Raw genomic sequence first — 27,670 nt, forward strand, 5'->3', positions numbered from 1 at the left:
CTTCATGATAGCTTCCCAGAAACAACTACTAGAGCCACGAATTGTAAACCAGCGCGTCGGTGCGAAATGAATTGGGTATCGTAGCTAAAGAAAACAATGGACGAAGACCGCCCAACAGCAATGGTATCAAAAACAAACACAATGCTAGCCATTTCGCATGGCTTCAACCCCAAACCACCCATTAAGATATATCCAACAATCGAGAATCAACTCAATCAAGCCACGCCCAACTCCCCACAACCCTCCCCTGCCCCTCATCCGCCAGCGCCGTAAACATATCCAAACTCAAATCCACATCCTCCGCTTTACACCCGGTACATCTATCCACGACCTCCACATCCACCGAGCTATTCCGTCCTTTCGCCGCATCAAACCTCGTAATCCGGATCTTCTTCCCACACAACGGGTTCAGATTCGGATTCGAACTCGTCGACACGGCGTCCCAGACCAAGTGTGATACAGCGCAGATTTTATCGTGAGAGGTGTTTTCGAAGCCGCACGCGCCGTAGCCGGGGCCGGGACTGTAGTATGTGAGGTCACCGGTGAAGATCTGGGAACTGCCTGGGAGAGGGAGGGATTGGGAGATTTTGCTATAATAATCAGTCGCGTACAGATGGGAAGAGATAAGTGACTTACCCTTTCTTCTTGAGACCGAGTCCAAGTCCGAGACCGAGGATGAATATGAAGAGGAGAAGCGCGCCGATTCCTATCAAGATCAACTTCTTCTTGCGATTATGCGCGAGGAAGCCGCTGAATGGTCTTGATTTCGCATTGTTTGTTCTGATTTCATTTGTCCCAGTCTTGATTGATGCTGCCTCTGAGTTCTTCTCCGACGCACCTAAAAAGGCAGGCTTGCTGAAGAAGCTCCTCTTCGGTGCGGTCTGGGTTTCCCATTCCAATGGTTGTTGAGGTTGAGGTTCCGTGGTCGCGTTTGCTGTCACAGGAGTCACTGCCGCCGGGACTGTCGCAGTCGGTGGGAGAGGTTTGCGATTCATGTCTCGATATTGCGCATTTTCTTGGATAGACTTTGGACTAAAGAATGTAATGCGATATCGAGATCGCGACGAATAATGGGGTTATTCATGAGGTGGCGATGTTTCTGCGACCAAAAGTTGGTTGTCGCTGTCACATCAAGCCCCTGCAGTATGCCAGGAACAGGTTTGGCTCCCCGCAAAGTTAAAATTGAGTTCCCCCTTTAGCCTGGAACTTCTCGCGCCTTTAGCGATAGCGACGAACGACCAATACACCACCATTTCCCATCTACAACTTTTTTCCAGCCTCAAAATCGCATCGCTCAATGGACCAAGCTTCGAAGAAATGGCCTTGGTCGGGTCCATTGAATCTCAGTTGCACTATCAATGCACCTTGACTCCTTCGGCGGTCTCAAATTGTGATCAAAGTGGGGAATGTTTACAAAGCAACAACATTTCTATCTACTTTCCCACTTCGATACACTCTTGACAAGTGGACTCCCAACGGACATTCAACGGACGTAAAACGGATGGTCAAACAAATCCGGGCTGTTGTATTACAAATCTGAACGCCGAAATCGACGTCTTCAGACTCTTTACGCTACTCGTCTTGTCGTATTATCAATTCGGCGTTGAAATCTATAGCAGCCAAGCTAGGTGGAGCGATATTCGGTTTTCAATAGAATCAAAGTAGGTAGCGAAATAGTTAAGGTAGGTTAATGAGGTAGGTCTGTTTTTATATATAAGAAGCCATTGAGACGATGTTATATGGTACAATTCATCATCAGCAGCTTTAACTGCATCTTCACTTCACTCACATCATCTCTCACTCTCTCAATATCAAAATCAAAACTCAAAATGTCACCAACAATCCTCGTCACAGGAGCAACCGGCGCTCAAGGCAGTGGAGTCGTAAAACAACTCCTCGCCCAAAACATCGCAGTCCACGCCTTCGTACGTGACCCAACCTCACCCGCCTCACTCGCCCTCCAAACCGCCGGCGCCATCCTCTTCAAAGGCGACTACGACGACGTCCCCTCCATCACGGCCGCCATCCAAGGTTGCACTGGCGTCTTCCTCAACACCTTCCCCAGCTTCACCGACCCAGACGGCGAAGGCCACCAAGCCGAAAACTTCATCACCGCCGCCCACGCAACCGGCACCGTAACAACATTCATCGCAAGCACGGTGATGCGGCCCACCGAGGAACAACTAGCCGCCGTAGGAACCCAATACCCATTCGTATCTTACTACTACAAACAGAAGAAAGGCGTTGAAGACCGCGTCAAGAACGCTGGGTTCAAGTACCATACCATTCTCCAGCCGGGGTTTCTGATGTACAATTTCATCGCCCCGACTACTATGTACCATTTCCCCGACTACCCAACCACACACATCATGAAAGCGCACTGGGGACCTGATTTCGAAATAGAACTCTTTGACCCGGCGGACGTAGGCAAATTCGCTCTCGCGGCGTTCCTCGACCCGGGTTCTTTCAACGGGGAAACGCTCTACCTAGTCAACGAGAGTCTGACTACTGATCAAGTCGCTGTGAAGATCAGTAAGGCGACAGGAATTGAGATTGGGACGGGCTTTTATAGTGAGGAGGAGACGAAGGCGGTGTTGGACGCGGGCACGTTTCCAACGGCGCAGAGTCAGAGGTTTTTTGATGGGCATAGGGCCGAACCTAAGGGGAAACATCTTGAGAAATACGGGATTGAAATGGGGACGTTGGATGGGTATCTTGTGAGGGAGAAGAATGCTTTTTTGAAGACGCTTGGGGTTGGGAAGGAGGATTGAGGAGGGTGAGGTGATGAGGAGTTTGGGGGGATGGTGTGTGTAGAGAGATTGATGTACGATTGATACAGCTTGTAATCGAAATGGTTGTGTTCAAATATAGCGAGTATGATACGATATTGTGATCATGCTGATGTCTCCAAATCTCCAGAAAAGGGGTAAGCACTCGCTAAGCGAACACCGAACATCAAATCACGTCAACAAGACCAAAATCCCACAAGATGGCAGAGTCTGCACGTGTTCAGTGCTGTAAGCGGGTCGCTGGCGAAAACGATGGAAAGAAAAGCCGTAAAATTCATGTTGTTACCATTAGCCTAGAACGCTAAAAGTGCCTGACTGAAACGATAGGTTTTGTAATTCTATTCGGGGTTCGCTTACCATAAGGTATCGAGGGTATGGTGTATTGTCAATCTAGGCTTTGTCCATTTTCCGGTGGGAGGTTTCAATGTTATAGGACGTCTTTCCTTTCCTGTATAAGATACTCCCGAATCTAATCGCAGGAGTCGATGGTGTAACAGGTATGATAGCTCGAAATCGATTGCTAGAACCTAAGATCATCATGCCCAGTACCATGTCCACAGGCCGATTATTTCACATTCGACCAAGCCATCTCCAACACCGCATCCCTCGCATCCGCACTCTCCCAGTTAATTCTCACCTCCACGTTCTCACCTCCCTTCTTACTAATCACAATCAACGCATCCCCCTTAAAATACACAAGAGTCCCATTCTTCCCGTTCCCAGCAGCAGTGATCCGGTATAGCGGGCCCGCAGAATGAAGCACTTTCTTTTCTGGGAGGAATTGGAGATCGTTTTCGATGCACCAGTCCTCGATTTTTTCGCGGAAGGTGGGCTCTTCTGGGTTGATGACTTTGGCTGGGGTGACGGGTGTGATTGCGGGGAGTGGTGAGGTGTGGCGAGAGGCTGTTTTGGGTTTGGGGAGAAGTGACGCAGCGTTGGATCCAAGATCGAGGGCTTGGATAATCATTTCATGACCTTTCGCAAACTCTGCCTTGATTAAAGGCAGATCTTTCATGCTTGGCGGGAAGACCTCATCGCGCCACCACTCGAACCATTGACCAATTTCCTCGTTGGGACCGACTTTGGTGAGCCATTGGTGTAGGATCTCATGCCACAGAGGAAAGACAGTCTCGACGATGACTTGAGCTACCATACGTGGTTTGAGAATATCCTGCCAGGCAAATATGCCTTGTATCGCAGCCATATAAGGAGCCTGATCTGTTGGATCAACCACAAAGTTTGTTGGGTTCTTGAGGAAGCGGCCCATGCTTGGTAGAACGTGATTCATGATTAGTGGTGTCCAGTGATCATTGCTAGAGCTAGGTCGAAGAACATCTTTCCACTGCTGAAGACCTGGGACAACACCTTTATGAAAGTCCCATGAGTCGACAAGTTGACGGAATTTGCGTTTCACATCACTGACCAGACCCGTAGAGCTTTTGGGATCTGCGTGATGAGCCGGCAAATATTGTAACCAAGGAAACAACCATAGATGCGGTAATTCATGCGACCTCCGCTTTCGAGGATTCCAAGAGGAAACAGCATCGTTGAGCTTTCCTACCACAACTTGGTCAAGTATCAGTGAGCGAATAAAGCTAGGGAAGAGACTATCCCAAGCCTCCAGCAGATTGAGTAACGGAGTAGGATCATGTACATTCCAACCTTGGTTTACTGCCGACACAACCTTGGGAAAGACGAGCTTGTATATCATCGTCTCATACGCGGTTGTCGACTTCGGCTTTTGTCGCTTACTTTCTCGAGATTTCGATGTTACCCCAAGAATACGACGAATCTTATACAATTGCGGAACCAAACCATTGATTTTTGGATCCTCTAATGGCTGCCATCCCTCCATTGCCCTACTGAGAAACGGATGTACAGCAGCCACAGCTGTATCAGAGAGCTCTCCATTGACATCACCGGATTGAAGCTCGTCTGCCTTGATCAGTGCTTCAATGATAGGATCCCACTGCCCATCCGATGATGCCTGTAATATGTCCTGAGCGGTATCAACAAAAATCTTGAATTGATCCAATTCGATTTGTAGCTCATCGATGATTTGCTGCTCCTGCAAGACCTCCATGCTCACGTAGGCTTTTCGTTCGTCGAGATTCTTCCATTCCTCAACATGTGCTAAAAGCTCGTTCTGGGCTCGTCTCGCTAGCTTCTTATTTTCAACCTGCTCCACACTCACAAAGCCTTCTGATTTGGCGGTTGGTGTCAAAAGTCCTGAAGTTGACGTAAGAAGTCGCTGGCCAGGACCCGACATGTCTAAAATCGGAGCAAACACATCCGGAATCTCCAAACCTGGTGCTGCTCTATGCACTTCCTCCAACGTTCGATATTTTGGTTTTGCCGCTCTCTTAGGCGTGCTGATTCCACTCATTCCACTATCAGTTCCACTTGTCTTTGGCTTCCGTCGGCGTTTCTTTCTTTCCTCGTCCGAGTCTTCATATTTTTCTCCACGAATCTTTGCCTGTCTCTTTTCCTCTTCAATTTCCTGCTTCGATTTTTCTCTTACAGCACCCAAACCCACTCCTTGTGGACGCTGAACTACTTCAATCACCCCGCTTCGACCAGTACCCTCTTTGCCAAGGCCCTGACCTTCCTTATATCCCATCTTAGCCATCATTCGAGCTGCAAATGATCCGCCATTTACTGATGAGGCAGCAGCTTTCTTGGAAGAGCCGCCTACGTTCGATGCCGGAGTGGAAAATGCGCTCGGCCGAGCGATCCTAGGTGTCGAGATCTCATCGTTATCATCTAGCAGGATTGGGACAGCTGCAGAGGAAGGTACAAAGCCACGACCAAGTGGTGTTCCGGTTTTTGGGCTGTTCTTGAATTTTGTCGCAGCAGGACTCTGAAATCGTGCATCTCTTGCGCCAAAACCCAATCCACGGGGTGCCGCAACTTCCTCTGGTTCCTCGTTATCAGCCATATTCGTTGACTCCTCCTCTAGGTATTCCTGTCCTTCTTCGTCTTCTTCGTCATCGTCGTCATCATTTAAATTGGTCTGTCCCTTCGAAACGAATGCCATTCCCTTTCCTCTCAAAGTCTTCTTTTTCCATCTCCTACCAGGGCCATCATCATCATCACTTTCTGATCCGAACACACCCAATGCAGCGCTCTCTTTCGCGTCGCGACCAGTACGCCTTCGTTTCCGTGGGTTATAGTCGGCAAATTCTTCTGCGTTTGGGTCATTTGAGGGGTGCAGAAAGTCTTCGTTGTCTGACGATTCGGAGGAAGATCCATGCGCAAACGCTTGCATCGTCGCCATTTCTGATACGTACTGCTTTATGAGGCGACAATCCTAGATATTTCGGACCCCCGTGGGTGATATTGTTGTTGACAGGCTAAGAATATCATGAACGTTTGGCTTGCTATCAATTGGTAGCCTCGCATAGATGCCTCAGGCATGATATCGCAAGAATGAGTACAAGTAGGGAGGCGAGCGAGGCTCGCGCTGGACAAAATAAGTGGCGGTCAAAACACGGTATTTCTTTAATAAAGTTGACAAAATATTGTTATTGCGAATTTAGAACAATATAAGATATTTCGTCAATAATTTCAAGTAGTTAAGACTTCTTACGCTCTTTTCGAAGTCGACTTAATTAGTCCAAGATTACTAGGCGGCTGACTGACACTTACCTCCGTATTATTATTTTGTCCTTAGCGAGGGAGCGAGGGCAGGGTCTTAGTCCGGTGAGTGATAGCTTATTTAGTGATGAAGAAAAAGAACTATTCGGGGTTCGCAAATGTATTTTGCTGTTTGAAAAGGAATTCCTAATCCAATGTAGAACAGATTTCTGTTTGAACGATCCAGCTCTTCCCATAAAAATGCTCATAAAGTCATAATATGTTCATAGCAAGCATCAGTAGGCCTTCTAGTTCAACTCCATAACTCCTCTAATGATGGCTATTTTCATGATGCAAAGACTCGCACCTTCAAGTCCACACTTCCAGTGGCAATAACACATCGTATCCCAACATTACCCACCTCATCTTTCTTCGTCCCATTTGTCGTTGAACCGTTTTCCCCATTCGCTGCTGGCACATCCTTAATCACATTAGGTGCCCATCTCAGGCAACAAACAAAGTGGCCATGAGCATTATCCAAGCTCTTGACCATTTTTCCTTCTTGAGATAAATCCCAGCAACGTATAGTGTAGTCGTCAGAAGCACTTAAAAGGTACTTTCCGCCAGGGTGAAAGACCAATGCCCTAACCCAATTGTCATGCCCGATGAGAGTCTTTATGAGAGTACCACGGGCATCCCATAACCTTATACTCTTGTCTCTTGATCCTGTAGCAACAAACTCTGCCGAGCTACTCGAGAGCGGCGGCTTTTTCAATCCTGCAAGTGTTGAAAGGTATCCGTAGCTGGCTGGGGGCGCAAATGCACAGCACTCAATCGTATGTTCATGCCCTACCAAGGTCGCTTTTGGCTCTCCTGAGCTTGCATCCCATATTCTTGCAGTTTGGTCGCTTCCAGCCGATAACAGCCATCTCCCATCGAATGATGGCGCAACGTCGCGAACCCAATCTGCATGTCCACGTATAGTTTTAACACAGTATCCAGTAGAAACATCCCATATTCGTAATGATTTATCCCGACTAGCAGAAACAAGAAGATTTCCAGACGAAGGAGAACCGGCTGCACCACTAGGTATGAATCGAACAGCAGAAACCGAATGGTCGTGCCCAGGAAGGGTTCTTATATTTTTGTACTCGTCACTAGGGTCCCATAATTTAATAGTCAGATCACTGGAACATGATGCGAGTAGAGTGCCTCCTCGTGGTCCACCGAAATCGACGTCTAAGACGGCTCTTGTGTGCCCTTTAATAGTCCGTTCCAACTCTCCCAACTCCCAATCCCAGATTTTGATAGTATTATCTTCTGAACCAGATGCGAGGGACGAAAAGATAGGATGAAATGCCACACAAGTTATAGGGTCGCGGTGTGATTGGAGTGTATGTCGTGCCGGTGATCTGGGAAGCCATGATGTGGGGTCCTGGTTCCTCTTCGAAAGCGACGTTGGTGTCGCAGAATCGATTTCAGACTGCAAAGATGCATTTCTGGATTCCAGCTCCATTATCTGAAGTCAGGCATCAGATCTGCGACTTTCAGATTAAAGCGCTTGGAGGAACACACCTTCTTCTGTAACCGCACAACGCTGGTCCACTTTTTCTCCAACAGGCCTTCATATTTCTTGCTGGTTGCGGCATCAAACCCCTCACCTATATTCAATTCTTCTCGTAATGCGGTGGCACTACTCGTGAGGTTTTGTGACGTGAGATATGCGATCATAGACTTGTGTCTGATTTAACAATCAGTGACCGTCGTTGAGCTATGTCCCCTTGGAGCAACTTACAACTCCTCCGCCTGCCGCGACGTCAGAATCTGGTTCATGATGATCGCGGTGCCTCATACATGAGGTACAGCCGACCCCAACAGTACGTCGTTTCTCAGAGCGATGCGCCTGGCTCAGAGATAAACCTTGTCCTCTTTCCTTTTCCTCCAAGCTCGAACGGCAGTTGCTATATATATGTAATGTTTTGATGGTATGAGTGTTGCACTTCAGGAAAGGGGAACCTTCGACGGTTGTCTTCTAGCGGGCAAAGTATTTAGAGCGTGACTCTGGATCTGGGTCGTTATCGTGTGCAATTCTAGGCCATCTCTTATTTCTCATGGTGGGGATCGAGGTGCGCAACTGTGCTTCTTTGATGTTGTGAATTTCCAGAAGCTGTGCCCCTGTCGACAGCACCTCAAGGGCACGCGCCATTTCAATGCAGGGGTCGCTGTAGTGACGACGAAATTCGGTATTTGCGTCCATCAACAACACACAGCTCGACTCCCCTCCATCCCATTCAAGTCCTGCGCAACACACCATTCACAACTTTAGAACGACTACCAGTTTTCTTCTCCCACTGAAGCCATATACGACCGCTCTGTGATATATCTACGCGCCTCGTCCAGTACAAAATTTCAACCGGTTGTCAGACTCTCCTTGAAAGCATCGAGAACCACCCCTAGATTCTGCGCCTTTCTTCTCTAGGTATGATCCTGCCTATGCTTTTCTATCCCGGTCGTTGGAATGGGTTTCTTTGGACTCGTGGTGCATTTGCATCAGCAGAAATTCGAAGGAGATGGAGGGGCATTCTTCTCTATCGTTGCGCAAGCTGACTAGACGCGTTGCAGGTCTACGAACCCTTTCCAAGTATTTAGAAATCTCCGGACGCCATCATGGCCGAACAAGAAGAGGACTTCAGTTCTTTACCTCTACCCGATAGATTCCAGCACAAGGTGCGTCTCCCTCTGTCGGGTGTCGAGTTGAATACAATCTAACACGGAGATAGATTTGGAAAGTGCGCAAGGCAGCGTATGAGGATGCTGCGAAACAGTTCGAGGTCACTCCAGATGAATACGACCCGGCTTTCAAACCATTCTTGCAAGATCCCGGGCTGTGGAAAGCCGCAGCAGCAGATTCAAATGTAGCCGCGCAGCAGGATGGTATAGCTGCGCTTTGTGCGTTTCTTAAGTTTGGTGGGCGGGAGGGCTGCACTAGGTAGGTTCATTGTTCAAATCCCGTCTGCTCTTCTAACATAAAGTCTACAGAACCAGAAGTCATACGATAACGCCTATAATCGAGAAAGGATTGTCATCAACCAGAGCGGCAACCAAAGCATCTTCCCTAGAAGCCATACTATTATACGTCGAGCTGGATGCAGCCGCCCCTGTTATTGAGGAAATGCTTCCAGCTTTCTCACACAAGCAACCAAAAGTTATCGCGGCGACAATAGCAGCAGTAACCGCTATATTCCACAATTACGGGTGCAAAACTGTTGACCCGAAGCCAGTACTAAAACTTCTGCCAAAGGCATTTGGACATGCGGATAAGAACGTGCGCGCGGAAGCAACAAGTCTCGCTGTTGAACTTTACAGATGGCTGAGAGAAGCGATGAAGCCTATGTTTTGGGGAGACCTCAAGCCCACTCAGCAGACAGATATGGAAGTCCAATTCGAAAAGGTCAAGGCAGAGCCCATGCCAAAGCAGGAACGCTTCCTGAGATCTCAGCAAGCTGCGATGTCGCGTGCTCCTGCACCAGGTGCCGAGGCAGAAGAGGAAGACGAAATGGAGGCAGAAGGAGTAGAGGTCGATGTTTTCGATTTAGCCGAGCCCCAGGATGTTGTGTCGAAGGTTGCCGCAGATTTCCACGAGCAGCTAGCTTCGACAAAGTGGAAAGAGAGGAAGGAAGCATTGGAGGGTCTTTTCGCAGTACTAAACGTTCCGAGGATAAAGGATGGAGATTTTAACGAGATCGTCCGAGGGTTGGCGAAGTGTATGAAGGATGCAAATATTGCTGTCGTCACGCAAGCAGCACAGTGTATAGAGGTGCTCGCTAAAGGTTTACGCAAGCCATTCGCGAAGCATCGCTCCGTGGTTATGGGACCGATTATGGAAAGGCTCAAGGAGAAGAAGGTGTCCGTTTCTGACGCGTTAGGACTGGCATTGGATCAAGTTTTTCTTGCGACAAGTCTCACTGAGTGCCTGGAGGATATTCTGGAATTTCTGAAACACAAAAATCCCGCAGTGAAAGAAGGTACAATGAAATTCTTGATTAGATGCTTAAAAACCACTCGGGAAGCACCAATCAAGACTGAAGTAGCTTCCATTTCAGAAGCCGCGAAAAAGTTACTGTCGGAATCACAAGAAGTTCTACGATCTGGTGGAGCCGAACTTCTCGGCACAGTCATGAAGATAATGGGCGAACGGGCAATGGGTCCATATTTAGAAGGACTGGATGAAATCAGGAAGACCAAGATCAAGGAATTCTTCGATATTGCAGAAGTCAAGGCAAAGGACAAGCCAAAACCAAAACCAGCACCTGTAGCGGCACCCAAGGCAGCACCAGCGGCAGCAACACGCAAGGTTGTCAAGAAGACTACTGTGAAGAAGCCTGCTCCAGCTCCCAGCATCTACGCCCAGGAAGCGCCTTTAGCACCGCAACCAACTGCGAGAAGTGCCCCAGGCTCGAAGCTTGGATCAAAACCCGGAGGATTGAAGGCTCCTTTGAAGCGTGTCCTTCCTGGACCTGGTGGAGCGGCTTCTACTGCTTCACCCGCTCGACGCCCAGTAGCTCGACCCGAAACACCTGAAGAGGAAGAAGCACCTCCTCCACCTCGCCTTGGTGCTGGACGTGGTCTTGCTGGTCGCTCGTTGGCAAAGGCCCCTGCTATGGGGGCACCTCAATCTGCCCCTATGTCGCCTCCACCTAGTAACTCCGGTATGACTGCCGTCGAGAGAGCTGAGCTCGAGGAACTGAGAATGGACAAGGATCGTCTGCTTCGACAAGCTGATGATCACCGACAAGAACGATCGCGGCTGAATTCTGAGATTCAAGAATTAAAAAATCAGAATGCACAACTGATTGAAGATCATACCAGGGACGTCCTCTCCATCAAAGCAAAAGAAACTCAGCTTGTACGCGCTCGGTCAGATTGCGAAGCTGCTGAAGCTATGTGTGGACAATTGCGTAGAGAAATGGAGCGACTCAAGCGTGCACTCACCAGCGCAGAACGAGTGAATGGTCCAAGTGCTGGCTTACCAAGTCCAGGACGTGAACACAATGGAGATGAAGCAGGCATTTATCGTGATACTGGCATGTATGGTGGAGGACAAGAAAGACCCGGGTATGGTAACGCGAGGGCGCGAATGTCATACACCTCAACTCTCAGCGAAGAAAAGGAGAATAGTGGCGATGGACTGGCCGGTCAATATGGAAGAGCCAAATTAAGTCCCGAATTGAGAAATGGCCGAAACAGTGCGGCCAGTGGGAGCGGTGGAAGAAATAGTCCGGCTCCTCAATCATATAGTTCTCGGCCCATAGGTCGAGATCCAAGCACTGATAGTGCGAGGGATGGTGGTGGTCAAGGAGTTGAGAGCTGGAAACGCGCTGCGGAGGTAACGAGCGCTCTGAAGGCGAAAATTGAGCAGATGAAGGTAATTGCCCCTTTGTCTCTAATAATCCAATTACTGATCAACGCGCTTTAGGCACGACAAGGTCTGTCTCGGCCTTGAAAATAATAGGCATATCACGACCACTTTTTTGGGCATTTCTGGCGATTGGGTCTGGTCATCGGTGTTTGTCATTGCTTGTTGGAACTAATCTGTGCTACGTTTATGATGATTGATACCATACCCATCCCCATAGGCATGTTTGGCGAGAGACATGATATGTGATACAGCGTTGTTGTTTATACGACGGATGACGATAGTGTTTGCGACGTTATAGATACACATATTGCTCCTATATTAATATATTGCTTACCCCTCATAGTGAGAGGTTTTCCAGTATCTACCTCTCTGTTTCAAGTTTTTTATTGTGTTGCACTCAGTTCTCACGAATCGGATAGCTTCAATTGACCACGGAAATCCCAAATGAAATTCAATCCACTGATTGAAGTGCTGTCATGGCCATTGTCCAGTCACGTTCGGCTCCAAATTCATGTAGCCTTTGGCATCCAATCGGTTCGGGACCTGCTCTGTGTCTGGCTCAATGAGATGGGAAGCCTGGTCACACGGCATATCTACTGCTTGTGAGAGTTTTTCCCGGAATTTGTAGGATCTCGGTGGACATGAGCGTGGCATTCTGGAAAACGGGCCTGGTTGGAACGCTTCACTGGGTCAGGAAGCAATAGAGAAGTGGGTTTGTGTGGTGGAGTTAGGCAGGAAGAGTGTAAGTGGTTCTTTTCACTGTTGTCGAGTGTTGGTAGTGGGGTTTCGATGTTGTTGCATTTAGATCGAGACAGGGTGACATGAATTAGGGGTCTTAAGCATGAAACGGTTCTTTCCTTCCGCCGGCTGGGTATTATTGTGTAGGAACTTCATACTGCTATTTGGAGTTTGGTCTTAACTGCAATAAGCCCTGGGAAACACCTCTTTTTCGTGCGTGCCTTGGCTTCGGGATGATAAAAGCTAGGATTAGAAAGTACTGCTCAACTATTGGGCGATAAATTCCAGGAATGAGCGTCCTCGAAGAAAACAAATGTGTCACCAACTTGAACCCTTGATTCGATCTCGAGCATCGACATTCTTGTACGCTTCAGGCCATCAAGGTAATGGACAACACTAAGCGCAATTCTTCTCACCCCATCTTCCAAAGCGAAACAGATATCTTTATGTCTTGCGTCACTCAGAGGTGTGTGAGAAAGAACAAAATGTACCAGGGTCCTTGGTACGGGGTTCTTGCGGTGTGGAAATTCACAAGGAAAGTTGCAGGACGGTGAAGCTATCTCCAGTTAGCATCTTGTCGTTTAGAGAACCTCCCCACTACTGTTGATTCGGCGTACCGATGGTACGGTTTGCCGCGGCCGCGAGGCAGAGTGGGGTTTTCTTTTTTCTGAACGGGGGAGTTTGATTTGAGTTCTTGTTACTGTTTTGTACGAGTGACATTTTTGTCTTGTTTGAGTGGATGGTGCTTTTTGCGGGGAGTCGGACTCATGCAGTTTGTTGTTCTGTCACTTGTAGAACGGATGTGAGCAGAAGTATCGTGGGGGCTTGATCTTTTTTTTTCGAATCACAAAAATAGCAGGAGCCGATTCGATTTCCAGAATGGCTAGCCTCGTGTAAATATAATCACAAGATCCGAATTGCGGGGTCTTTGTCAGCCGTCCCGCAAAGGGGGGCTATGTGGGGGATATTTAATGGTCATCGAATTTGACTATAAGGTGTTTGCTGTTAGTACCGTCCTGAATTAACCAACGTACAAAGACCATAATGCTGTGAAAAAGCAAAATTCCAACAGATGAAGCATGCCTTGAATTTCCGATAATTCGCTCTGTGGTTTTGGGAAGGTGTACATGACAAGCCTTACGCTGTTGTGGCAGTGATCCACATTTCTTCCGTCAGCTTCGCCATATTAAGACTCGCGAGCTAGCTCACGTTATAAAGATGGAAAATGGATACTTTACCGTATATTCCATAGATATTCGTGGTAATATTTTCCTTGTCATGGCTATCATACTCACCTTTTGCTATTCTTGGCGAGCAACGCAATGTAGTATTTCCCCAACTTTCATGTACGCTGTATCCTTGGCTCTGGGTCGAAATTGATCACGCCCAGCATACATCCACTTCTCCGGAGGCACAGGTATAGAAGTATCCGGTATTACGTCTATCCCATTGATTTGGAAAGTCAAGTGTAGAAGTTCTTCTTGGCAGCCTCGTTCGGCAGATGCTCGAGTACCAAAAGAGCTTGGAGCCAACAGTTGGGAATGTCTTACTCGTACGTACATCGTAGACAACATCAATTCCACCAGGATCTAGTGCAACTCTGCACGGCCATTCGAAACAACAGCGGCAAATAGACTTTTTCGAGCGGGTGAAATCAACCTTGCGTTACACAAGATTCTAGCACCCTCCACGTGTCTATGAGACTTTGTGCCGATCCATGAAATTGTCTGGGGAAGCCAATGTGCGACCTTGTTGGTGACGAAGATGAGATTGTGATACAGCTTTCTGGAAAATGATAGGTTGGATGGCTTTTACCAACACCCGAGTCCGAGGCGATTCCTGATTTCAGGTGGAGGACCAGTGAGGTGATATTAGAAGCCGACGAATGGAGGCAAACAGAGACAGTCAATTGTGGAATGCATCCTTTATTGGATTGATCTTACACTCCTGCCTTTCCTTTCACCGCTTCATATGGTCAGCTGTCATTCTATCTGACGGAATTGCGGTACAAGATTCCACTCTCAAGCCGATACTTACAGCATGATGATATCGCTTTGAACATCTGTTCAACCCCTTTCTCTGGAAGACGGCTGGCTTCAATGTCAGCTTCGCCGCAGAAATAACCCATTCAGCATCATCCCAGCTCTTGTGCGGCTGGAAACCGCCCCATATGGTCATTTCTAAGGCGAATCGATTGGTGAGGCTTCTATACGACTCCCTGATGTTTGGAACAGCGCCGCAATTTGCTCTTCAAGCATCGCTATGACCGTTTCGCTTGTGGCAAAGTGAGCGCTTCCACTGTCATTCGGTCAGGTGCTTAATTCCTATTACCGACCTAAGTCATAAGCGTTTCGTATCGATATCACATCGGAGCTGGTGTCCCATTCAATCTTGCTTACCACGTGGTCGCGCAGGAATATTCGGTAACGTGATGACTGGGCTTGATAGAATAGATCGATGGAAGTGGGGGATAAGCAAAAGTATCAGAAGAAGGCTTGTGCTTGGCAGTATACTTCGTGCGTAACCTAATATTGTAGCTTTCATGAAATAACGCTTGTCGATTTTCGTTCAACAAACCTCATGGTTGCTTGTGAAAAAGAATAACCTCAAAGACGGCTTGAAGAGAGCGGGGTCATCCGTCACGCGTCTCGCTTAATTCAGGGGCAGTCGAAGCTGCGAGGACAGAGGGCATTTGGAAAAAAGTACATCTGACAGACGACAAGGGAGCTTAATATCTGATCTTTCAATCTTTGGTAAAGATGTGAAGAAGTATGCTCCGTCCACCTTCGTTCCACCTTCGTGCATCAAATCAAATCCCCGAAACAAACAACGCGTCCTGTGATTTGCAGCAAGTGCCAATCGCTTAAGCTCCAGCGTTACATGAAGAATATGGTGAAATTGATAAGATATGGAGATATGAATTCTAACGCCTATGGTGTCCCGATAATCCAACACGTACGTAACCACCTACATTAAGGAATATCGATATTAATAAGAACCCTTACTCCTCGGAGTATACCCATTTCGAGGAGACGATTGTGCCACCAACCCATTTCGTGCCGGATAATACTGTCCAGTATGGATGTTGTCTGCAAATATGAGCTTGCAGGCGCCGAACCACTGCCGGTGCAAGGAGCTTGTGTAACCAATATTTTAGCTGTTTGCGATGGAGCTCGAAGCTTCAATTATCATCTTTCCAACCCTCGAAAACCAACATTCGAGAGCGAGGAGATGTTATGACTGGAAGCAACAGTAAGGATGTCATTGGGACAGCTCGTCACTCTGCAATTAAGTCAGCTTAGATGAAATCAATTCGTACATGTTTGATGATGCTATTAATGGTTTAAATATATCATAAGACCACGCAAGAATCCCAGTCGAAGTCCGACTCCGCGAAGGTGTGTTCGATGGGTTGTACAGCAGCACTTTCTTACTGTAAGTGTCGTGTACGATTCTCGGTCGTCCTGCGTGCCACTCGGCTTACACCGACGGTGAGGAGGGGATGTCTTCTTCTTCTAAGATATTACCAGATTTACTAGAAGCCTGAGAGTCGCACATTCTCAAAAGCAAGCAGCACATGTGCTCCTGACGTACTGTAAGAAAGATGACTGCAGCTTCCACAGCAACGGCAGTCAAAAGGCTGCCCGAGTACCCCCATCTCAACCTTATTCCAGCCTACGGTAACACAGCTCAATTCAGTATACGGTGATCTGGAAGGTTCGTGCAATTGTTGATCATTCGAGATGTCTGACCTATGGTAACGACAATGAGATAACAATTAGATGTCAAACCTATAGTATTCCAGTACTCGAAAACCCTTCCGTCACACCACGTTTAGACGCATCTCCAATGCGCATAGTCACAATGGATCGTGAAAAGCTGCGCTCGACCTTCCGAGGCTCGGCTCCATGGGGATAATGAAATGTCCAGCCAGACAGTCGGTATTTCCATCTGACAGCGGCACAGTAGCATTAGCCACGCCTCTGCCACGTTCCTTTTGATCTATGCTCCAGATTTTGACAATACAATATCATTTGATAAACGTTTTGATTCTCGAATCGTCTCTTGCAAGTCACTTCGTTCCATCTGTGTGTCCTCAGCTCGAAGCCGAACATCGGGACATCGGTCCAGCATATTGCTTTTTCACGGCATCGCTCTGGAACCTCGCCCGGTTGTTCGATCGCAAAACCGTTCAATATCCCGAAGATCTGGGTATTGGTTCCTAATGCCGTGTAATGCGCATCTCAAGTTGTACGTCGAGTTCCGATCCAGTACGATTGTCATTGCGATCCAGGTGTGTACATGACATCGGTTGTAGCGCAATCGTCGTTCCGAGAAACCTAATTCGAAGCCGTTTATATTTCGTTTTTCACGGAGGCATCCCTTATCCGTGGCTTCGAAGGCGTTCGACGGCTATATTGCTGTCGTTTCGTTGGTGGTTTGATGAGATGGTGGGCTCCTAAGTCTCCTCTGCATACGCCATAGTGATCAGTTATCACTTTTTTGCTGAAGTGGCGGCGAGAGATTTCGACGTTGCAAGATGTGAAGCCAACGAAGGCAGCATGTCTTATTCGAACTGCCGCGAGTGAAAACATTTTCAAACGGGCAGCGTCGGATAAACACATTTTGGCTCAGCCCCTTGACATGTATGTATATTGAGAACCACTGAGAACTTTATATCTTGACCTCAACCGGGTACTCGGGTTTTGCATGACCATAATAAATGTGCTTTACGGCTTGCATCAGGCTCTTTACATCGGGCAGCAAGCCTCTCAAAACCAATGTAGATAGCCACCACCAAGACCATCCCTAGTGCAGGCTTTGATTCCCACCATTCTTGAGTTGCTTCGAGTCGGTCTGGCGATGGGTATCGGCGCTCCTAGCGGTCCCGTAGGAAAGTCATACCTTGTCGAAGAGTTGCAAAGTATGTCGGAAGCAGCACCTGGTCTGTTGCACATTGTACTGCCACACGAGCGCATGATAGGAGGATAGAGAGTCAACCACTGATAATGTGGATAATGAAACGATTGATATATGTACAACCAAACCCCGTTTCTCCATGCGCCAGGTGATCAATCATTCTTTTCCATAAACTCAGTGAACCCCACTGCAAAGGAGATGCTTCCGAAATTCAAGCACCTGTTCCCACCTTGAGGCCCAAGTACCAGGTGCCTCGATCCCAAAACACCCCGTAGATATCGTGTCCATCAATGTATGGATAACTGGATGACGCCGCTACCAATTGATTATCCATTTTTGTATCTTGACCCAAAATATCGCCTTATTACACCATTTACCATAACCAGACCGTGACCGACCAAACCAAACCAAGGATCACTCCAAGACATTCTATGTTGTGCTATTTCTCATCCATACTCCTCCACCGTTGTCGCGACTCGTCAAGTTCGAATCGCTTGGATCCAGGTTGGCTTTATAGCTGGTGCTCGACAATCCCCTAGAATTAAATTAGTTACTCGACTTTTGATCAGAAGTGTCGACCGGAAACTGACCACATAGTTCATCTAATCTATTTTCTTCGTTAGCGAGGTTCATAGTTGCCAACGAGTAGCTGTGTAATGTGAAAATTTGACAACTCACCGGAACTCAATAGCTACTATTGATGGCTGACATCGAATATGTGTTGTCTCATAAGTGGTACACCATGCTCTAACAGTCCAGCGAATGTGACTGCATCTGAATTCGACTTGAGTGTAATTACACATTGTGGTTGGAGGGGTAGTGATTCGGGACAGTATTCTTTGACGATAAACGAGTGAAGTCAAAGTGAAGAATGAAAGTTGTTTTATACTTTCGTGGTCTTGGAGGAAGCCGTTATCTCTTCCTGAGAGAAAAGGTTGAAGAGAATTAAGTAGGTCGAGTCGAAGAGGGAGACCAGCGAAGGTTTGTCCAGGTCGAACCACAACGAAGATTGACGACAAAAATTGAATTAGATGATACAAAAGACGGCGGTGATAAAATGATGGTTGAGATCGACAAGAGGCAGTGGATGTTATTTTGAAGTAGGTCGCATATATGTAAAGATGGTTGCACTTTGGTCTAGGCCAGGAGGATGAACACTACATATGTACTGACTGGCAATGACTGCACCCCTCGATCATGGATGTTTTGGGTACCACTTAACAATCCCGGCCCCTTCGGTCAACTTTGGACTGGGTGCACTGACGGTGCAGTCAACTGCTCCGGGGTTACGAGGGCGTGGACGGTGGCCCACTAGTTGAAGTACCATACCACTCTAACGATTTAGTCGTTGGGCCGTGGTGTACCAAGTTAGAACCACAGGCCATTATGTGATGGGAGGAAGATTAGGTTTCTGATGAAGTTTCATTGCTTCACATTAGGTGGAGGGTTAGACAATCGACAACAGAGATAGCTTACGGCTGGTACAAATGCAAGAACTTGTTCAGCATAAAAGGGACTACTCTACTCACCAGGTACTTTCGACCTACACCTTCTAAGCTTTCACCTAGCCGACGATACTTTCCATCCTTTGTGACCGTACGTTTTTGATAGAGTTTTCGGCCCACCAAAGGGCCTCAAGACTCTAAAACCAGGAAGTTAAATATCCTCCGGCTCGCATCAGTCTCGCAGCTGCGCCGGGGTTAAGCATCACAGGGGTACCCATTCAAATGCCCCTCCAATTGCTGCCCGAGTCCTCAATACCCTGCCAGAACAATGCCGTCCGTCATCAAGAGGTTGCCCTAAAACTGGTTGCTCTTCTGTCCGGCACAAGGCAAAACGCAGCGGTAAGGCAAGACACGTGTACAGGATAGGACAGTTCATGCAGCCCGCATGAGCAGACTTGACTGATAAGATGCGTGTGCATACACTTTCCAAGCAGACTGGGCAGTCGAGAGAGGCATGTTGGAGGGGTAGAGCCAAGTATGTTATACTTTGAGGAAGATACGCCACGACAGCGTTGGCTGACCTGTTGGCTATTGAGTTTCGCTGAACGGGACTTGCTGACTAGCCGCCTACGTCAAGGATAATAAGTAATACGGATATAAGTAATAGCGCGTAACCACTTCCTCTTTCGGCCGCTGAAAGACGGCCAACGAAACCTTCCTCCAAACCAAAGGCTCCAACGTTCATCCATTTGGTGATAAGCCACCAAGGTTATGGGGGATTCATGACCGAAGTACCGTAGCAATTATCGGCATCGGTTGGTCGACTGTCCAGTTTCACTTCTCCGATTGCCCCTGACTAGGAATTGAAATACCATCATTATTTCCATCAAGCTCTCCCAACCAAGCAAATCAGCGATCGGGGAAGGCTGTCTGCTCATTGTTTTGGTGATAGGATTTCCGCTAGTAACAAGGGTGCTCCCTCCCACGCCGAAAGAGCGGCCATGGCTTGCACCTAGACCTTGGGATCATCTCCAGACAGCGTCAAATCATTGCGCTTCGAGCATGGTACTTGTGTAACTGCCGGCTCGCAAAACATGAAAACAGCATCTCGCCGAAGCAAGGTTTGGAGATTTGCCTCCTACCAACAACAATTAGCTGGTAAGAGATGCGCCGCCCTCATGTACGCTCGATGTACGCTTGTCAACTTTGGTTATCTACTGGTTGGAAAGCGGGCCGAGTAGTTGACGTTTTTTCCCCGCTCGTTTCGTTCGGTAGCCGAGAAATAAACATGGCTTCCATGTGGCACGGCTATGGTAGTTGACGCACTTTAAATGAGAGAAGACCTTACGTACTTTATTTACCCTTCGATTATTCCCGTTCTGAAGTCTTATACAGAAGAGAGAAACGAACATTATTGTCAACCGAGTGTTAACTGCAAGAGCGTGACAAACGGGACAGAATGGCATCGCTGCTGACTTTGAAAGTACCAGCCCATTCTTGAGCGGGGAAGTACTCTCGGTTCCAAAGTTCAACCTGCCGGAATAGACCTTCGGAGCGTCTTCCACCTTTAGAAGTATTACCAGTCTTGTCTTCTGGGTCGGCCATCTCCTGGGTTACAAAGCTTTGATAGAAAGCAAGCATTCTAGATAAAGATTGAATATGTTACGGTCCAAGGATGGGAAGTTGCGAAGTTCGGGAAGGTGACAAGAAGGAGTCGTGAGATTTGTCTCATTCACTCATCGTATTCAAATGATGGTGATTGGTTGGACACGAGACAATAGAATTGTTTTTCTTTTCCAGAACATTTATTCTCCTCAAATGCAAGTCACTTTGAACAAAGGATATTGCTATTTGCTCCATTGCCTTACTACACATCAGCTTACAGCTTATTTTGACTTCGAATTTAGCCCCAATCGCCAATAAAGGTAGAGCAGGACGATAGTAACGAATAACACCCAAAATGGCATTGCTACACATCGACTTCACATCCATCTCGTTGACGAGCGCAGTGCTTGATCATTTTGTAACACTCTTAGCTTCGTCATCGCCTTCTAGAAGACATTCCTCCTTGGTTCTGCCGCAGAGTGCCGGTTTGTTTGTGTCTCCGCCTCGGCACTCGAATTCCAGCAGCACGTGGACAATTTAACTTCGCTTTGACCTTTGCTTGATAACGGCCATCACCGTGGACCCGCCAGGTTTTGTCTTGACCCTTCATTTATCCTCCTCGTCACCTCGTGGTGGTGCTAAGTTGCGCCATTTGTTGCAAGATAGGCCGTGACAGCCATGGAGCTCATTCCTTTGGGCCGGAATCCATGTTGATGGACCAGAGAGATACAAGACATGACCTGATTATTTCTTCGGTAGAGCTAAACAATCTTCGTGCTGGATCTTCGCACCGACTGTGCCATCGTGGAAGTCCAACAAACCGCTGCAGATTTCCGAACTAATGGTTGACATATAATATACCCAACATATAAGAGGCTGTCAAGTTCGGTAAAGGTCTCCTTGAGCGTCTCTGCAACCACTGACGTCGAGCCAACCCCTCAGTCATTCACATCTGACGGATGAAGCATCCTACGAAATACTTGGCTCGAGCCTACTTTTGTACAAGTTCGTAGCTGAATTGTGGCACGACGGGGCGCCTTGAGCGGTGTCTTTGCCGACAGGTCGGCGTCACGGTCTATATCCCCTTTTGGGCACAACAAGGAGTCTTAGGACGCCCCTTATGCGTCGAAGATCCACCAAAAGGCTTTCTTCGCTTTCACTTTCTTCGTGAGCTCTGTCTCTCGCCAAGTATCATCTCACCGGGACTCGCTCGTCCAGTCGTCATGGGTGGTTGACATGCAAGGTGCACACTAATCTTTCGTTTGAGCTTTCCGTAACCGCGGCGTCGGATCGCCTAGAATGCAGCTACTTTACTGAGGAGAAGCCTAAGGATTGGCGGCATTACGAGTAACTCTACACCGTTGAGCTTTACGTTGATTGCCTACAATACTTCTACACCGCGTAGGACTACACCATGTGCCCTAAAAGATAATGTCATGTGAAAAGGAATCACATACAAATTCCTGTGAGCACGTTGCATAGTGTTCTGGCATCCCTGATCCACCTTCTAGACAACTGCCGGGTCCAAGCCTCATGCCAAAACACGGCTGCTGCTTGCAACTCCCACGCCCTTCCAGTTTGAACATCTGTGGTAGTATTCAAATACGAACAAAAGCTATGTGACAACAATTTGTAATTATTCAACCCCTTGATGCGACTTACAAGTAGAAACATACCATCTCAAGAGCCTACCGTTGCTCACGAGACACAACGACCCAACGATCAAGCAAACTCACGGCCCAAATCGGAGATACATCTCGATATTCAGCGATCCCAACATCACGAATAACAGATACGACAATACGACACGATAACTGGCTCTTCTGCAGCAAGCAAACAGTTAGTTGGGACCTCCAAACCGACCTGTCATAAACCCAAGATGTCACAAACCGGGCAAGTCCAAAAGCCCGCAGAAACTGCAGACCCAGGATCTCATTGGCGAACCCGCCATCTATTGCCTCGTGGGGGATCGTCTTCAATCCTCCGCACGCAACAATGAAGAAACGCATGGGGAATTCACCGTATGAAACACGAACAATGGTGGCAGTCGGTAACAGCGAACCACTTTAGGAAGGCGAAAGGACCCTCTACAGATACCGGGCTGGACAGATTGGGTTCTCCAATGCATGTCCGTTGTGACAGTTGCAAACAGACTTGTTTCAGTAGCCAAGGAAGCCGTGAGATTGAGCTTCTGGAAGGGGGATTGTCTTTCCATTTCTAGCAGTCATGTCGAAACGTCTTGGTCAAAAGCATCAACTGCTTGCCCGACTCGGTGTTACTCCAGTACCCCACCACCATGACCCTCGTGGTCGGTAATGGAACCCCCAACCTTTATCAAACGCGGCGTGGGGGTTGATGTGACACAGCATAGAGGTCGAGGCTGGATTGAGAACGTGCAGTTATTGTACGGCGTAGTGGAATGCGACTTTGCAGACCCGGCAGGTGATGAGAGGAGCCTCACGTTGGTATGTATTTTCTTTTGGGGCTAGATTGGTCTGGAGGTGGAGTGGGACAAGGGAATGGACTTGGGGAGCATGGATGAATGATACTGTGGCATCTGAAATCAGTACCGCCCTCTTGAAGTCAGATAGGTTTGGGTATAGTTTGGAAATGCATAACTCTTGCACGTCAGCAGCTCGAAAGCACTCCCAATCATAACTTCTACATCGAGATATTCAGAGCCTGGCATCAGCTTCGTCAACGAATATCTCGTTTTACACGTACAAAGCAACATCAATCACCAACGCATCCCTATGATGTATGACATACCGAGTACGCCCCATGAGTCCCGAGCTATAACAGGTAAGATAAGATCTCATGTTATGTGAGATATTGTCAGAGGATTTTCCAACTAAGTGGAAATCCTTGTCAGAACTGTCAATACGTATTCTTTGACAGCAACTTGGACTTCTTCAGCCGTTAGGCGCGTGGTTCAATAACAAGTTAGGGAAACGAGACAAAAAGTGGCAGAAATATATGGAACCATCCTCGACAATACTAACCAACATGGATCAGAACTCGTAATAATGTAGCAAGCCGTTGACACTCGGCTCAATGAAGATAGCGAGGCACATTGAACCCGAAATCAAACTGTAAAAGCAAATGCATGTCCTTTCACAAGCAAAGCTAGATTGTATAATACGAAAATGATTAACTCAAAAACAATAATTCAATTCAAGGGTATCAGTGGGCGAAATAACACCACAGATGCGCGCAAAAGTCAACAAGCCAACGACCAACTCCGTGACCCATAATAGTCAAAAACAACGAACAACCGACAAGCTAAGTATCCTGGTAGAAATCATGCAACTTATTCACAAACGCTTTCTCATCTTCCTCGCCGGTGTACCATTGACAGCCATTCCAAGTGCAATTTTGCTCTTCATACTTACACGAGGGATAGAACTCTTCTTCGCCTCCTTCTTTTCCTCAACGGGAGCGGCGGCTTCTTTGACCATCTCGGGTTCCTTCACTGGCTCGAGTTTGATCTCCACCTTGGCCACTTCAACGCTCTTTCCTTGTGCAGCTGCGACGATCTCTTTCTTTTCTACGCTTTGAAACTGCGTCAATTCCTCGGCCCAGACAACAGTCTTCTTCTTTTTGCCTTGCTTCTTGTGTGCTTTTTCGTCAAAGACCTCCTTCAATGCTTTATGACGCGAGGCTGGAGACTCCTTTCCGCCTGCTTGTTTCAAAAGTAGGGCTTGCGGGTGAAGAGCTGCTCCCTTATTTTTTCGCGTATTGTTTCGTGTGAGTGACGCCAGCTCTCTGTCGTGGTCTTTCTTCAAGTTAACGGTAGTGTCTCCATTAGGTCGACCAATAGAGATGAAGTTTGGAGCAGGCAGCATGGACTTGGTCACTGGCAATCTGGTTCTCCCGCTTCTCCTAAATGACTGGGGCTCTGTCCCATCTTCGTCATTCCGTGGTGCTTTACTTGTCTTCCTTCGCTTTTTCGGCGACTCGCTAGGGAGGCTGACATCGAAAGGATCTTTCTGGACAATTTCGGGAGAAGCAAGCTCATCAACACCCTCGTCGCCGAGAGATAATCGAATAGGAGAATGAGGTAATGATCTCTTTCTCTTGATCGGTTCTTTATCAGCCTTCGCAGCTTTGTCTGCCTTTACACGAGTGAGGAAATTGAAAAGAACGTCAGTATCGTCTTCATCGTAGCTGCCTAGCTTCAATTCTTGCGTGGTATCCACTGCCACTTCCACGGTGATGTTCTCTGTCATATCCTCGGAAGCGTCATCGTCGTGTTCGCTCCCATGTTCGACAGCTGTATTTGTCGACAGAGATATAGTTATTGGTTCCATGAGTTCAAATGATTCAAGGGTGCTCTCCAAATCCTCACAGCCATCGATTGGTAGCGTAGAATCTTCCTGGCATTCTTCTGTGAAGGGGTCGTTTGAGAGTATTGAATCATCTTCTGTGGGCTCAAAGTGCACCAAAGCAGGACGAACAGGTGAAGGTGATCCAGCATGAATAGAAGATGCAACGGCTTCGCTTGGAGGGGTGACATTTGTTTGGGCATAGCCTTGATCAATCTCAGGGATTTGGTCAATTTCAGAGGGCACTTCAGAGGTCGTTTCCGCCTGAACTGAATCGGTAGTTGTCTGGACTTCAGACGCCATGACCATAGCAGAGTTGCTACTAGTCGGTGTTTCACTGGTTTCCTCTTGTGAGTTTGGCTCTGTTGGCTCAGCTAGCTCACTTTGTTGTCGCGACTCATCTGCATTTTCTTTCGTAGACAGATCGAGGTTTGGTATTGAATTGTCTGCTGAAGGGATATCCCGCGAAGCTTTGCGAGGCGATGGACAATCAAACAGCTGTTGATGGATTGCCTCATCGTCAGAATCAGATTCACCTTCATGGTAAGTTTTCATCTTAACTGGCGTGATGTCAACTAGAACCGCTCTCTTCCGAGGACTCCTGCTTCGAGTGACCCTGAGTGGCTCAATGCTAAAAAGATCTGGCTGCCTCAAACTTCTCCGTGTCACTCGAGTGGTATGACGAGTAGCAGGTTTCTCAGTGGCTGGCCTTCTTTTTGCTGCAACTTTGACCGGTGTGTTAACAGCTGTCGGACTTGGAAGACTCTCGTCCGTTGTCAAAAAATGTCTCTGCGGCGCTGAGATGGATTCGTTTTCAGCGTTTTCAGTCTTCTCTTCCGACACAGTCGCCACTGTAGCTTTCTCCCTCAGACTTTGGGGAGCGGACACAGAAATCATTGAAGTAGCCTCGCTGTTGTCAACTGATTCCTCAGTAGCCTGGTTGCTATCCTCCGCTAGAAAAACCGAATGTGTTGCTTCCATCTCTTCCCTCGCCAACAGGTCTGCCTCCAATTCTATCACACTCTTCTCCTGGGAATCCAACTCGATTCGAAGCCGGGGTGGAGTATTGATGGTACCTTCGGTAGGTAGTTCTACCCTGAAATCTACATGCTCCATCTCCGGTACATTAACTTTGGCCTTTACTACAGGCGAGATGATGTTTGTCGCTATTGTTTCGGGTAGCTCAGCGACGTCGCTAAACATTGATATATCGAACAGTTCGGATTGCCGCGATGATTCACGACGAGGACTGGCAGCCTGTATATCCTGGCTTATAAGACTAGTCCTTCGGAAACTCTTACGAACCGACTTCCTTCTGTTCTTCTGTTTCTCTGGTGACAGCAAAACCTTCAGTGGACTCAGAACAAGGTTGGCTTCGCTGCTGGATCTCTTCTGTAGCGGCTTTCGAGGCGTAAGAATATGATCCGCGTTCGTTCTTTTCCTCGGAATCCTCTGCAACGCATCCACTTCCTCACAAGATTTAGACAATCGAGCCTCATCTTCCACAATCCCAGGCGCATCCCCACTGATGTCGCCAGCAACCGCATTATCCAACCATTTCGGATCACTGATGTTTTCCTTCGCGCCTTGAATACGTGCTCGCTTCCTTGACCCAAGCCCGCCTTTTAACAGTTCAGCCTGCGCAGCTTCGTGATTCTCCTTGTTGTCGTGTGACCGAAGCCCAGGTCTTTTCCAGACTTTTTGACCGTGTAAACGCGGGGCAGTTGCTGTTCTCGGAGCGCGTTCCCATGCCTTTACTATTCGACTCGGTGGTGGCGGTGCGAATGAGTCTTTATAAACACCCCTATAGCTTGTAAGTATAATATCGCAAGTGAAGATCAAAAGTCGCGAAGTACCATTTGGAGCCATCGGTAGAAAAGCCCCCAGACATTTCAGAAACGCGCACAAAATCACCAGTGATGGAGTGGATAGATTTAAGTGCAAGATTGACTGTTCCCAGCGGATTCCACTTTAATAGACAAAAAAGTAAATTCCAATGAAGAATATCTCTACGTTCGGCGTCGTAAGGATGAAATGTGTATTGTTGTGCTTGACGGGGTTTGTTGACATGGAGATTTCGTGGACGAATAAGAGAGTAGGTTCCCGGCACTAGCCGGTTAAGTCGTAGCGCGACATAATTATTCTCTATGGTCCGTGCACGTATCTTGAAGCTCGACGAACTCAGGAACATCAATGTACAGTTGAATCACATACAGCGATTGTCTCTTCCCATCACCAGCGACGACTCACAAGCCTACGATACTGCGACCAATTCGTAAAACCAGCGACCATTCATAATGCCGCCAAAGGGAACCTCGGCGCTGACGCCAATGCGCTTGCCCCCTCTGCCAAAACTGCGTGTACGAAGACCAAACCAGAGCGAAGCCAACCCATGTTTAGCAATTATGAGTTCAGTGTTGAGTAGGTCAGGCAATACAAATCCCAGGATATCACTAATACGGCTTTAGCATGCTGGGCGTCGTCGGGATATAATGTGGCAGGATGCGCAGCGCTAGAAACACAGTTGCGCGTGTGTATGGACACACCAGTAAGCCTCTATTACACTATCCCCTACCTGTACCTGGACAGTCTCTGATCGCTTTTATTTTGCAGAGGCCGAAGACACAAAAGAAGAACACAATTAATCACCACTTGTCCCGGATGTATCCTAAGATTGTTGGCCCAAGGAAGAGGAAGTGATCAGTCGATTAAATGGATAGCGTGTATAAGCATAGGTGTACGATTCAGAGTAAGAAAGAATCTCAGATAGAGGGCTATCAATTAGGTCTCGTGGCGTTATGGGTTGTACAATGGCATAGTGCAATATGAAAATATACATGGAGTTGGACGTGG

General features: G+C 47.7%; 6 protein-coding genes across 6 annotated transcripts; 2 read left to right on the forward strand and 4 right to left on the reverse strand.

Moving 5' to 3' along the window:
- Positions 1 to 211: 211 nt before the first annotated feature.
- On the reverse strand, positions 212 to 995 carry GLAREA_07315 (Barwin-like endoglucanase; the record flags this gene model as incomplete). The annotated part of the gene is made up of 2 exons (XM_008082003.1): positions 212 to 590; positions 637 to 995. The coding sequence occupies 2 exons, from the start codon at positions 993 to 995 to the stop codon at positions 212 to 214; spliced, it is 738 nt and encodes a 245-aa protein (XP_008080194.1).
- An 834-nt stretch (positions 996 to 1,829) lies between these two features.
- GLAREA_07316 (NAD(P)-binding Rossmann-fold containing protein) lies at positions 1,830 to 2,771 on the forward strand (the record flags this gene model as incomplete). Its single annotated transcript, XM_008082004.1, has 1 exon — positions 1,830 to 2,771. The coding sequence occupies one exon, from the start codon at positions 1,830 to 1,832 to the stop codon at positions 2,769 to 2,771; it is 942 nt and encodes a 313-aa protein (XP_008080195.1).
- A 583-nt stretch (positions 2,772 to 3,354) lies between these two features.
- On the reverse strand, positions 3,355 to 6,066 carry GLAREA_07317 (uncharacterized protein; the record flags this gene model as incomplete). The annotated part of the gene is made up of 1 exon (XM_008082005.1): positions 3,355 to 6,066. One exon carries the CDS (start codon positions 6,064 to 6,066, stop codon positions 3,355 to 3,357), a length of 2,712 nt encoding a protein of 903 aa, XP_008080196.1.
- Positions 6,067 to 6,711: 645 nt separating this feature from the next.
- GLAREA_07318 (WD40 repeat-like protein) lies at positions 6,712 to 8,198 on the reverse strand (the record flags this gene model as incomplete). Its single annotated transcript, XM_008082006.1, has 3 exons — positions 6,712 to 7,884; positions 7,941 to 8,106; positions 8,161 to 8,198. 3 exons carry the CDS (start codon positions 8,196 to 8,198, stop codon positions 6,712 to 6,714), a joined length of 1,377 nt encoding a protein of 458 aa, XP_008080197.1.
- An 834-nt stretch (positions 8,199 to 9,032) lies between these two features.
- On the forward strand, positions 9,033 to 11,868 carry GLAREA_07319 (ARM repeat-containing protein; the record flags this gene model as incomplete). Its single annotated transcript, XM_008082007.1, has 4 exons — positions 9,033 to 9,092; positions 9,146 to 9,354; positions 9,405 to 11,790; positions 11,842 to 11,868. 4 exons carry the CDS (start codon positions 9,033 to 9,035, stop codon positions 11,866 to 11,868), a joined length of 2,682 nt encoding a protein of 893 aa, XP_008080198.1.
- Positions 11,869 to 23,806: 11,938 nt separating this feature from the next.
- On the reverse strand, positions 23,807 to 26,708 carry GLAREA_07320 (uncharacterized protein; the record flags this gene model as incomplete). Its single annotated transcript, XM_008082008.1, has 2 exons — positions 23,807 to 26,621; positions 26,674 to 26,708. 2 exons carry the CDS (start codon positions 26,706 to 26,708, stop codon positions 23,807 to 23,809), a joined length of 2,850 nt encoding a protein of 949 aa, XP_008080199.1.
- Positions 26,709 to 27,670: the final 962 nt, after the last annotated feature.

The sequence above is a fragment of the Glarea lozoyensis genome, assembly GCF_000409485.1.
Source record: "Glarea lozoyensis ATCC 20868 chromosome Unknown GLAREA16, whole genome shotgun sequence".
Classification (NCBI taxonomy): Eukaryota; Fungi; Ascomycota; class Leotiomycetes; order Helotiales; family Helotiaceae; genus Glarea; species Glarea lozoyensis.